We start from the raw sequence: 13,456 nt of genomic DNA on the forward strand, positions 1-13,456 counted from the left end.
ATGTCATACATGGTGAAATACTGAACGCTTTCATCCTAAGGATGTCTGCTCTTGCCACTCTTATTTAACATAGCAGTGGAGTGCTAGCCAATGCAGTAAGAAAAACAAATAAGCATATAGATTGGAAATGAAAAAATAAAACTGTCCCTTTAACATGACTGTCTATGTAGATAATCCCAAGAACCCTAAGAAACAAAACCCAAAACTTCTTAGGACTAATGAATGACTATAGCAAGGCTACAAAATAAAATACCCATTAAAAGAGAAATAAATTGTTTTTATATAATGACAGCACACAACTGGAAAATATCAAAATTTTATTTTATAATACTATCAACACATAAAATACTTAGAAATAAACAAAATATATACAAGATATCTATGTTCAATACTATAAAGCACTGCTGAGAGAAATTAAAGAAGACCAAGTAAATAGGAAGCTAGATCAGGTTTGTTTGGAACACTCAAAACTGCTGGTTTGTCAATGCTCACCAAAATGACCTATAGATTCAAAGAATCTCAATCATAATACTAACAGGCTTCTTCCTAAAAATCGACAAGCTGATTCTAAAATTTATATGAAAATATAAAGAATCTAGAACTAAGGTTGGCCAAGAAAGGTCTGTGGGCCAAATCTAGCCTATGGCTTGTTTTTGTAAATGATGTTTTATTGGAATGCAGCTATGCCCGTTCATTTACATATGGTCTATGGCTGCCGTTGTGCTTCCATACAGTATTGAGTAGCTGCAATAGAGACCATACGGCCCACAAGGCCTAAAATATTTTCTATCTGGCCCTTTACAGAAAAGTGTATAGACCCTGACCTAAAGCATCCAAAATAATCTTTAAAAAGAACAAAGTTGACAAACATATTACCTGACTTCAAGAATTACCATAAGCATGCAGTAGCCAAGACTAAGTGGAACTGTCATAAAGATCCACAAATAGATAATAGAACCAAAAAGAGCATCCAGAAACAAACTCACATTTCTATGGTCATCTGATTTTTGACAGAATTGCAAAGGCAATCCAATGGGGGAAAGGGAGGTCTTTTCAACAAATTGTGCTGTAACACCTGAATATCCATATGTATAAGACATGAACTTCTACCTTTACCTCACATGTGAAAAGTTAATTTGAGATAGATCATTGACTTAAAGGCAGAAGATAAAAACCATAACACCTTTAGAAAACATAAGAGAATATCATAATGTCATGGAGGCAGTCAAAGATTTCTTATGCAGGTCACAGAAACAGTGATCATTAAAGAAAAAATTGACCAGCTCCATTCCATTAAAGAAAAGACTTTGCTTATCCAACAACACTGTTAAAAAATAAATAGGTAAGCCATAGGCTGGAAGATAACATTCCTAAAACATATATCAGGTAAGAGCTGGTGACCAGAGTATATAAAGAACTCCCAAAACTCAATGCTGAAAAGACAACCCAATGAAAACATGGGCAAAAGATCTCACTTGTTACTTAACAAAAGGAGATACAGGAATGGCCAATATGTACATGGAAAGATGCTCAACATCATCAGCCACCGCAAAACGCAAATTAGAGCCAAGGAGATAATGGCTAAAATTAATAAGACTGACAACATCAAGTATTAGCAAGGATGTGGAGTTGCTACAACTTTCATACATTGTTGATGGCTGTGTCAAATGGGAAATTATTTTAGTAAAAGTCCTGGCAGTTGCTAATAAAACTAAACAGTCACCTACTCTATGACCCAGCAGTTCCACTCTTAGATGTTTACCTGAGTGAAATGAAGACACATATCTACAAAGATACTTTTACCTGAACATTCATGTCAGCTTTATTCATAATAACCCCAGACAGGAAATAGCTCAGGTGTTTATTTATAAAAGAATGGGTTTATTCCATGACATGAATTTCTAGAACAGGCAAAACTAATCTATGGTGGTAAAAAAATCAAAACAGGGGTATCCTCTTGGTGTGTGTGTGCAGGGCTGGACTGAGAAGGGTATCAAGGTACTTTCTATAGTGATAATATTCTGTATCTTGATAGGGGTTTGGGTTGCACAGGTGTATGCACTTGTCAAAACTCAGCAAGTGTATATTCAATGTTTTAAACATCACTGTATATATATTTTATCTCAAAATTAAAAACCTATAAACAAATATTGAACTCTGCTTTAAGGTTTTAAATACAGAAGTATATTAGGGTGACACATAGCTGCAATGTACTTTGAAATGTATCAAAAATAAGATTAACTGATTGATAGATAAGCAGTGGGATAGAAAGATGGATACATAGGTAATAAAACAATTACAGTAATATCTTAATGGTAGAATCGAGGTGGTAGGTCTATGGGTCTTCCTTGTAAATGCGTTTGACTTTTCTGCTTTTAAAAATGTTCATAATAAAATGTTGGGGAAAATATTGAGCATCTATTCATTGTTTTAGATAACTGAGATCCTATTTTTGTCTTCACAGCTGGGTGTGAAGGAGCAGGCTTGAAATGAGTGGAGATGATGATTGGTTTTGAATATGATGTGCTTTACGATCCCACGAGATTCTAGGTGGCAATATCTAGTAGGCTATTGGATCTATGCAGGTCAGGAGATGTGCATAAATCTGGGCTACGTCAAATGTTGTGGCCATCATGCCTTTGGGTACCCTGGCTGTTTGGTCACTGAGCACAATTTAATAACTTTTTAATTTTAAAAGTGTTTTCATTATAAAATGCTATCTGAAATATCTGCACCCCCCAATCCAGTATACCTTGCCTGTTGATCTGTTTACTATTCCATGGGAATTATAATAAGAATAGAAATTATACTAATAAAAAGGTATATAACAGCAATATTAAAATGTGGCAGCTATAAGGGTCTCAGAAATTTTCATTACATTAGGAGACTCATATTTGGCAAACATATGACACTGGGGGATAGTTCTTTGGTACTCACCTGATCAAATAGAGCTCTTTATTCCACGGGTAGATATTTAAGACTGGCCCAACCCCAATCATGTGGTTGTGACATTCTCCAACATTTTCAATATATTCATGCTTCAGCGGCACTTGGCTGAGGAGTTCAAATTCCTCAGGTGCCTTTTGAAGTACCTGTTCTGCTGCATAGAATCCATCTACCAGCAGTGTCCTGCCACCTGTTCCTTCATGCTTAAGACAATGAAACACCTGAATGCTAAAGAGGGGAAAAAATTAAATTCTTCTGTTCAGTAGAGAAAAGAGAATATATCAAAATTTTAGAAAAAATATATAAAATGATTACTGATTCCACTTGTGTCATTTTCTTTTCATGAGGAAATAAATCTCATTTCCCAATTGTTTTCCCTTCTTAGCGAGCTGTACTTTGTGCTTTGAATACTAATGCCACTACAGGTTACCTCTAAACATATTTAACACGTATTAAAGTCTGTATGTATCAGACCCTGGGTATAGAGGTGTGGGTAATATATGTTCTGTTTTAAAGAAGCCCAAGAATAGATGAAGCAAGGAAGAACCAATAAAATATGATAGGCACTATAATAAAGCTGTATGCAAGACACAGTGGGGCCATAAACAGAGGAAAATATTCTAGTGGGTGTTGTATAAAGCAATGTTTTTGGAAGTGGATAAAAATGGTTTTGCTTAGTCTTAAAGAATGAACAAGAGTTGGGCTGGAATGAGATTGAGGCGAGGAGTGGGCATTCCAGGCAGTAAAAAAGTATGACCAAAAACATTAATGTAAAACAATAGGGTTATATTCAAGGAAGACAGGGAGAAGAAGTTCCTGCTGGCATAGCACAAAGGATCACAGAAGGATTTTCAGCTGGGACGGGAGATGAACTGATGGGAAGCAAGATGACAAAAAACACGGAAAATACCTTGGATGAATGAAATAGAGAAAAATCCCAAAGGCTTAAGCTTAGAGAAGGGTGTTACGGAAAAGAGGAGACACCTAAAAGATACAAGAGTTGATAACTGATTAGATGTGGAAGACGAAGAATAGGCAAAAATCTAGAATGACTGCAGGTTTTTCACTTGGGCAACCTGACACATAATAATGCCATCTGCTGAGAGGGTGCAGGTGGGTGCATAACTGGATGATTAGAAGGGGTATGAGGGGTTGAGGAAGAGGTTCAATTTAGGGATGTCTTAAAATAGTGGAGTTATATATGACAGAAAATATTAACAGGGAAAGGCAACTGGACTGGAAAACTAAAGTAAAATTTGCAAATTAACAAAGTGAAAATAAAATTAACTTAGAAAAAAGAGCAAAAATTAGGAAAAGTTAACAACAAAGTAAAATAAATAATAAACATAAAGATAGAAGGGATATGGCAAACTACAGCAGCCCACTGGCCATATGTGACCCTCAGTTTTGTATGGTGCACAGCTAAGAAGGTTTTTACAGGGTTGACAGGTTGAAAGTGGAGGGGAGTCAAAAGAATAATACACCATGACATGTAAAAATTATTTGAAATTCCATTTTCAGAGTCCAAAAATAAAGTCTTGTAGGCATGCACATGAATGCACGTGTGCATGTGCGCAAGCACACACAGACACACAAAGATAGAAGGGATAAAATCAAGGATAACCTAGGGTAAATACAATTAAAAGAAAGAAAGGTCAGTTTTGGCCATGTTGAGGTTTACAACATGTACAAAAGAAACTAAGCCAGCACAAGAGACTGAGGGAAAATGGCTATAGATATAAAGGAAAGCTAAAGGAGAAGGGATACTTAAGAAGAAATGGTGGTTAATGACCCCATGGGTCAGATAAGATGAAGACTGAAAGTTACACACTGGGTATAGTAGTAAGTTACTTCCTGGTGAGTTTGGAAAGAGTAGTTTTCATTGGGAGGGGTGAATAAACTAGCTGAGAAAGGAGAATGAAAAGATAATGTAGATAATTATTTTAGTAAGCTTAGCTGTGAAAGGGAGGAGTAAGGTGGGGCTGATAGAGGGAGATAGAGTCAAAGGAAGTATACAGATTTAAGGAGTTCTCTAGTGGCCTAATGGGTTAAGGATCTGGGGTTGTCACTGCTGTGGCTAGGGTCAGTGCCGTGGTGTGGGTTCAATCCCTGGCCCAGGACTTCCCACATGCTACAGGTGCAGCAAAAAAAAAAAAAAAAAAGTTCAGATTTAAGATATAAGAAGCTGATAGAAAGGAGTCAATATATAAATATATACGGAAGGCTGAAGATAAAGGAGAGAGAAATCCCCAAGGAGGTTGGAAAGGATGGGATCTGAAGCAAAGTTAGCTTTTAAAAGGATAAGGCATATAATGATGGTGATGATGTAACAAACAATGGCTAAAATGATAATAATAATAGCTAGTATTTATTGAACACTTAGTATGTGTCAGGAAGTATGCCAAGTGATTTAAATACATCATGTAACTTAAGCCCTAAGCAACACTAATGGATAGGTTTTATTACTACTCCCATCATACAGATGAAGAAACTGAGGCACACATACACTATCTGCCCAAATCACAAAGCTAATATATGTTCCGACTGGCATGCAAATCCAGGTCTGACTGATGCCATAGCCTGAACCCTTAACCACAGTCACTATACTGCTAAATGAACTGGTTCCTTGCCATTGATTAGAAGGGGGTAAATTAAAGGCACAGACAACTGTTTATCTCTGGTAGTGATCCGAGAGAAAAGATCTGGTCAATGTTTGAACTTCAACCCCTGTCTAACTCCTTCTTATCCCATTTCCTCATACTCTTCCTTCTGCGTCTGTAGAATGAGGATGCAGGGCTGTTGGTCTTTCCATATATTGATAACTTTGAGTAGAATACCTAAAAGCAGCTGTATTCTTCTTCCTCTGAACCAAATATTCTTAAGTTTCAAACCCTTAAAGGAAATCAGTATAACCACAGTCGACTGCATATCACCACTGTCTCATACTGTCTTTATAAATTCACATATATACTCACTTTACTCATATCTTTGTGCCTCAGGCTCATCATCTATGTGCTGAAGCAAGATCAGTAACAACAAAATAACCAGAGGGGTACCTCTAAGAAGTGGCAAATGGTAGGAAAGTTAAGTGTGTTATCTATCATGTCAAGTAATAACCATTTCTTTTTTGTGGTGAGAACAATTAAGATCTACTCTCTGTTAGCTACTGGTGGTAACCACATTGCGAAATATAACCGTGTCAAATCAACACATGGTATATACCTTATATTGACACACGTTATATGTCAGTTACAGCTCAATAAAGCTGGAAAAAAGTATGGTATACATCATCTTTGGCTCAATGACTTCAGAGTCCATGTAAGAAGGTTCTTTTTCATTCATTCCTCTTCTCAAACTTCTTGTAAACTGGATTCAAATTCCTCTTACTACTACACCCAAAGCAGCTGTGTTTGGAAGATGGACCCCTTTGCAAAATAATAACTAAATATAAAAAAGCTGTAAAAATCCACAAACTAATGATTCACCAATACTTTTTTGGTAAACTATTTGTAAATACTGTGAGAAAAATGTAAATTAAACAAAGTTAAGATCTTTTTATGTAGTAAGGTACATTTTCAATCATTTGAAAAAATTTTATTCCTGTAAGTCTAAAGAAGACTGAGTAGTAGTATCCTACAATATTTGCCTTTTGGGACAAACTGGGAGGACAAGACTGGCACATACACACTACTGCTCAATGATCTGTAATACCTTTTATGGGAAGAGAGTGTGGATATATGTAAATGGATAGCTGATTCACTTTGCTGTAAACCTGAAGCTAAAACAACAATTACAAATCAATCTACTCCAGTAAAATTAAAAATAAGTAAGTAAATAAAGAAGACTGAGCTAGGGTGTGGAAAAATGATCCTGTTTTTAAGGAGAAGAGAAAGAAACACTCACACAAATCATCATCAGCAGATATGATCTTGATTAAAAAAAAAACAGAAAATGATTAAGAAATGATTCAAGACCATCACACGTAACGATCCCCTTTTAGAAAATTCTAGTCCACCTACCCACAGGGCTCTTGAAAATAGGTAGTGTCAGTGTGCCGATCCAGAGCTAGCTTGGTGTATGCAGTGTCGCCCCTGGAGAAGTCTGAAGTGAAATACCACATTCTCCCATAGATGGTTTCTCTGTCAAATGAAGTATAGGAAGACTTTTTCGCTATTTGAAATTTTCATTCTTGTCATTCAAAAATCTTTCCAATACTTTCTTTGATTATTCACAAATAACAACAGATTTTTTGGCTCCAGATTTTCATCTATAAGGTAAAGATGACAGGTGAACACATCACCAGTCTTAACAATTCCACCACTGATTTATGTTCTAGGAAGCTGGGGTGGGGGGTATATGGTGGAAGCATCATACAGTATGAAAACTTAGGGAATCATCCCATTCTGTGTATGAATGGAGGAATAAGAAAAAGAGAAAAGGATATTTTATGTTAGCAAGTATTTGGTGGGACTTGCTGTAACACTGTTATTGTATTGCTCCTCAAGGCATACATACATCATGGATTTTGATTTTATAGTTATTTTCCTAGTAGGCTCAGCTATGACTAAAGGTCACTTTAATTCTTTAGTTTTCAGAGTTCATCTTAGCCTCTGAACCCTCAAAATCCAAACAGGAAATGTTTTTCCTCTTGAACTGAAGTCTTTAAAGCCCTCTCAATTTATTGCTTACCAGCACAGTTTTCTTACCTGAAAGCTCTCAAACTGTGTTTCAAATTGAGTGGTTCACAAATGTTGATTATGTTCTATTAGGATAGAACGAACAACCCAGCATACTGTCTGCTACACAATGAGCTATATCTGGCTCTTGTGAAGTAAAAGGAAAGTAATAATTATAACAAAAAGTCGGTTTATATCACATTTAATAGTGTAGAAGAGAAATCTGTATACTACCTAGAAATGCAGTGGGAAGAACACTGCATTTAGGATCAGGAAACCTGAGCTTCTGAATCCCAGTTCTACTACTTACTAGCAGAGCAATCTTGGGCAACGCACTTAATACATCTGAGCCTCAAGTGCCTCCTCAGTAGAAAAGGAGATATGAAACACACTCATCAGGATTACTACAATGACCAATGAAAATAATGGTGTGACTATACTAGTTAAATGCTATCTATGTATTATTAACAACCAGTCTCTGAATTAGCCTTAGGAATCATAGAAAGTTAAGACAATGATCTTTGGACATCATCTCATTCAATCCTTTTATTGATCAGAGGAGAAAATAGAGGCTATGGGGCATGGGGGGTTGAGGGTAGCAGTGTGCGTGTAGTGGGGTTGTCTATGTTCACCCAGCTGCTTGATGGTAGAACTCAAACTATTATGTGGTGCTCTTTACTCATAGTTAGTGCTCTTTCTAGTGTACAATGATAACTAACTGTTTTTCAAATTTATTTTTTTATTGTTATTTCCCCCCACATACTTTTTTCCCCCCACTGTACAGCATGGGGACCCAGTTACACATACGTGTATACATATTTTTTTCTCCCATTGTTGTGCTGCGTTGTAAGTATCTAGATCTAGTTCTCAGTGCTACACAGCAGGAGCTCATTGTTAGTCCATTCCAAAAGCAATAGTTTGCATCCGTTAACCCCAAGCTCCCAATCCCTCCCACTCCCTCCCCCTCCCCCTCTCCCTGGGGAACCGTGAATCTATTCTTCCAGATAACTAACTCAACTTTGAGCATCACTGGGCTGGAAAAACATACCAATGACTTTGAGGTCTTCAACATATTTAACATATAATGTCTTTAAAGATTGGAAATCTGCACTTCAAATAAAGCCCCCTATAAATGGGAATGTCCCCTTATTTAGGCCACAAAACATTCTGGCAAAATAAGGGTGACTAGACCTGTCATGTTATTTTATTGATGTACAGGCTGTGGACATTTATATTACTGCAGATATCAGGAAACTAATGACTTACCTGATCAAACTGATCCTTTCTGCTAGCTTCTCTGTGTGTTCTTGAGTAGGAGGGACATTTTCTACAAAAGCAATTCCATAGAGCAGAAAGTTTTGCAGAAAGTTCTTCAGTCCCTCCTTGGTTTCTAAGAAGCTCTGGAAATCTACAGATGGAACTTGGGCTTTCTGGTAGATTTCAGCATTCCATAAAATTCTAGGCTGGATAACCTTTTGTTTCTGCCCTTCATAGCTGTTCTTCACCAGCCAATCCAAATCATATCTAGTCACATGACCATCTGGCCCTTTTAAAGGAAAAATAAAAGGGATTAAAGAATAATAATTATAAATGCTGCCAATAATTTACTGGTTAAGAATGTTATTTTCAGCAACCAATTACCCAGTACTGTATTGTTTATGAAACCAAATTCACAAGGCCGCGTTCTAACCACTGTATGATCACGGCTATGAAACCAAATTCAAATGAGTTGTGGAATGTTCCTGACACAGACATGTTTGTGAGTTGAGTAGTATAAATTAAGAAGTGAATGAATCAACAAATAAATCTTCCCAGCAGATAAATAAGTTTATGAAACTACAGCTACATAGTGAAGGGCCTCTGACACATTCATCGAGTCATCAAAGAATGATAATTTAAAAATTCTAGGTGATTTTTAGCTTACCGCCTTTTCTCTTCCCTTGCCCCCATCACTACCTCTCATCTATAAACTTTTTGAGCTAAAGTGATCAACAGCTAGTAATAAAGAGCTAGTAATCTTTACTAATGGAGAAAAAGTCAGTGACTCACTCAAGACCACACAATTAACAAGAACCACAGTTGGCAGTTCAGTACTATACTGTGATGCCTCCCTCTTCTAAATGAATTAGGGCAATTTGGTCTCATGATAGGACATCAATATGACATGATAAAGTGACTTCAAAATTGACTTTGCCTATTGCTAAAAAAAGAAACCAGCCCCCAAAACGCCTTAGAAAATCTTCAGGATAAGCAAGAAGAGTGAAAGTTATGATGGTATCTTCCCTCTTCTTTTTACTTCTTTCTACCTCTCTGTTTCTGTCTGTTTTCTCTTTTTTTCAACTTCCCACACCTTGCTAATAAAAGTATCATAAACAATTTGGAAAGTATAAAAGACTATGAGGAAATTAAAATATCACCTCTACTTATTCGACCACCCAGATGAAACCACTATTCACAGCTTGGCATCATTCCTTCCAGTTTTTTTTTTTCCATGCATTCTTTTATTTTATATCACATATAAAATATATATAAAAGTTCATATCCTACCTTTGTCACGCGTCATTTTAACAATCATTGTATCATCTAAAAATTAAGTTTTCAAAAAAAATTAATCTTAAAAATTTTCAGAAAATGGACTACCATGATTTATCCAACCAGTCTGTTCTCTTGAGGCATGTATTTCATTTAATACTGATCATCCTTGTATATTTTTTGGATAATTTTCTTAAATTGAAGCATAGAAGTGGAATTGTTAAATCCAAAGATAGAAACTTTTAAAAGTATTGGTACATATAAACAAATGACTTTCTAGAAAGTCTACCAATTTTCATTCCCTTCATCAATGTATGTGTGCCCATCAAAATTTAGTATTTTTATTTTTTAAATATATTTTTTCTAATTTGGTAACGTTTCTCTTGTTATAACGAATTCAATTTATTCACTTACTAATAAGGCTAATAAGAACATTTGTTAGACATCCATATTTTTTAAATGCATTTTTGTAGCACATACTGTCTATGGCTGCTTTTACTCCACGAATGAAGAACTAAATAGTTGTGAGAGAGACAGTACAGTCAGGAAAGCCTAAGACTCTTTACTATGTGGCCCTTTACGGAATGGTTTCTGACTTGTGCTTTAATGATTTGTGTGTTCCTTTCTTTCTGACATTTTCCTGTTGGAATACTGGTGCTTTTCTTACAAACTGGCCATAGCACCTTATGTATTAATGGGTTTTAGTTTCTGTCATACATTTACGAATATCTTGCCAAGTCAGTATTTTAAAATAAACCTTTCTATGGTATGTTTTCTTTTTATTGTACAGAAATTAGTAGACAAATGTATTGATTGTAAGTATTTTTTCTGGAGCTCCCATTGTGGCGCAGCAGAAACGAATCCGACTGGGAACCATGAGGTTGCGGGTTCGATCCCTGCCCTTGCTCAGTGGGTTATGGATCCAGCGTTGTCGTGAGCTGTGGTGTAGGTCGCAAACGCGGCTCGGATCCCATGTTGCTCTGGCTGTGGTGTAGGCTGGCAGCTGCAGCTCCGATTCAACCCCTAGCCTGGGAACCTCCATATGTCGTGGGTGTGGCCTTAAAAAAATAAAAAATAAATATTTTTTCTTACGATGCTTTTTAAAACTCTTTATTTTGAAATATATATTCACAGGAAGTTGCAAAAAAATACACAAAGAAGTCCCACTCTCCCTGCCCTGAGCCTTATCCAACGTCAACATCTTGTACAACCAGAGCACAATATCAAAACCAAGAAAGTAGCATCGATACAATCCATAGTCCTTATTCAGATTTCACCAGTTATATACATACTCTTGGGTGTGTGCTCTGTGCAATGTTATTACATGTGTGGCTTTGTGTAACCACTACTATAGGCAATGTACTCAACTGTACCATCACCACAAGACTAATTCATGTCACCTCTTTTTTTTTTTTTTTTTCTCTTTTTTGGCTGTTCTGTGGCATATGGAGTTCCCGGGCCGGGATCAGATTTGAGCCACAGTTGCGACCTATTCCACAGTTGCAGCAATGTAAAATCCTTTAACCCACTGTGCCAGGCTAGGGATTGGACCTGTGACCTGGTGCTGCAGAGACACCGCTGATCCCATTGCACCACCGTGGGAACTCCCATGATGTCTCTTTAAAGCCATACTACTCCTTCCCTCATCCCTAACTCCCAGCAACTGCCAATCTGTTCATCATCCCTATAATTATGTTATTTCATGAATGCTACATAAATGGAATCATGGAGATTTGCTTTTTTCTTTCAGTATAATTCCTTTGAGGTTTTTTAAAGGTATGATGTGTGTATTTCATTCTTTTTTTTTATTGATGAGTAGTGTTTCATTATATGGATGATTGATTTAACCACTGGAGGACATGAGGGTAGTTTACAGTTCTTGGTTGTTAAAAATAAGGCTGTTGTGAACAGTATTGTACAGGTTTTGTGTGAGTGTAAGTTTTCATTTCTTTGGAATAAATGCTTAGCGATTCAATTGCTGTGTTGTATGGTACTTACATGTTTAGTTTTTTAACAAACTGACAAACAACTGTTTTCCAGAGTAGCTGTACCATTTTATATTTCCACCAGCAGTATACAGCTGATAGAATTTCTCCAAATCTTTTCTAGCATTTCGTGTTGTCACTATTTTTTAAAGTATAGTTAATTTACAATGTCGTGCCAATTTCTGCTGTACAGCAAAGAAACCCAGTCATACATATATATACATTCTTTTTTATTTTAGTCATTGTGCTAGGTAATATAGTGTAATTTCATTGTGGAAACTTTCATTTCTCTAGTGGCTTATAATTCTGAACATCTTTGCATGTGTTTATTTGCCATTTGTATATCCTATTCAGTGAAATACCTTTGTGTATCTTTTATCCATTTTCTAAATGGATTGTTTGTTTTTCTTACATTGACTTTTGAAAGTTATTTAGTTCTAGTTCCAGGACCTAGTTCTGGGTCCTGAAGATGTTCTCCTATGATCTTTTCGAGAAGTTTTATAGCTTTATGTTTACATTTAAATCCATCATCTATTTTGAGTTAATTTTTGCATAAAGTGTGAGGTTCTTTTTTACTTTTGTCTATGGGTGTCTAATTATTCCAGCATCATCAGTTAAAATGATTATCTTCCTTCACTGAATGGCTTTTGCACTTTTGCCAAAGATCAGTTGACTACATTTGTGTGGTTCTATTTCTGTGTTCCCTTTTCTGTTCTATTGATCTATATCCCTCCACCAAAATCATACCATCTGGATTATGCAGCCTTAAACTCGGGAAGTGATTCTTTCCACTTCATTCCTCTTTTTTGACATGTTTTGGTTATTTTAGGGCATGTGCTTTTCCACTTAAGTTTTATTTTTTTGTCTTTTTGCTATTTCTTGGGCCGCTCCCGCGGCATATGGAGGTTCCAAGGCTAGGGGTCTAATCGGAGCTGTAGCCACAGGCCTACGCCAGAGCCACAGCAACGCGGGATCCGAGCCACGTCTGCAACCTACACCACAGCTCACGGCAACGCCGGATCGTTAACCCACTGAGCAAGGGCAGGGACCGAACCTGCAACCTCATGGTTCCTAGTCGGATTCGTTAACCACTGTGCCACGACGGGAACTCCTCCACTTAAGTTTTAGAATACTCTTATTTATGTACACAAAAACATTTTGCTGAGATTTTCATAGAAATTGCATCAAAACTATTGATCACTTTGGAATAGAACTGACATCTTTACTATGTTGAGCCTTCTTTTATGTCTTTCATCAGCATTTTATAATTTTCATCATACAGATCCTATAATACTTTATTAGATTTATACCTAAACA

General features: G+C 36.5%; 1 protein-coding gene across 18 annotated transcripts in view; it reads right to left on the reverse strand.

Annotated features, from left to right (window-relative positions):
* Positions 1-13,456, reverse strand: part of TMLHE (trimethyllysine hydroxylase, epsilon) — a 75,586-nt gene that overhangs the window by 14,454 nt on the left and 47,676 nt on the right. For 10 of the 18 annotated variants that reach the window (XR_014835208.1, XR_014835207.1, XR_014835205.1 and 7 more), the window contains 3 exons: positions 8,889-9,168; positions 6,966-7,085; positions 2,938-3,174 (listed from right to left, as the gene is read on the reverse strand). Coding sequence is in view for 8 of the 18 variants with exons in the window: in XM_003135511.5 (XP_003135559.1) it covers positions 2,938-3,174; positions 6,966-7,085; positions 8,889-9,168 (637 nt within the window). In the remaining 10 variants the exon portion in view is untranslated. The remainder of the gene's footprint in view (positions 1-2,937; positions 3,175-6,965; positions 7,086-8,888; positions 9,169-13,456) is intronic. The other 8 variants (XR_014835213.1, XR_014835210.1, XR_014835212.1 and 5 more) reach the window with 1 other exon arrangement.

Source organism: Sus scrofa, chromosome X (assembly GCF_054392235.1).
Source record: "Sus scrofa isolate SSC_HxYL_T2T_F1_AM1 chromosome X, Sscrofa_HxYL_maternal_Yorkshire_Landrace_v2.0, whole genome shotgun sequence".
Lineage (NCBI taxonomy): Eukaryota > Metazoa > Chordata > Mammalia > Artiodactyla > Suidae > Sus > Sus scrofa.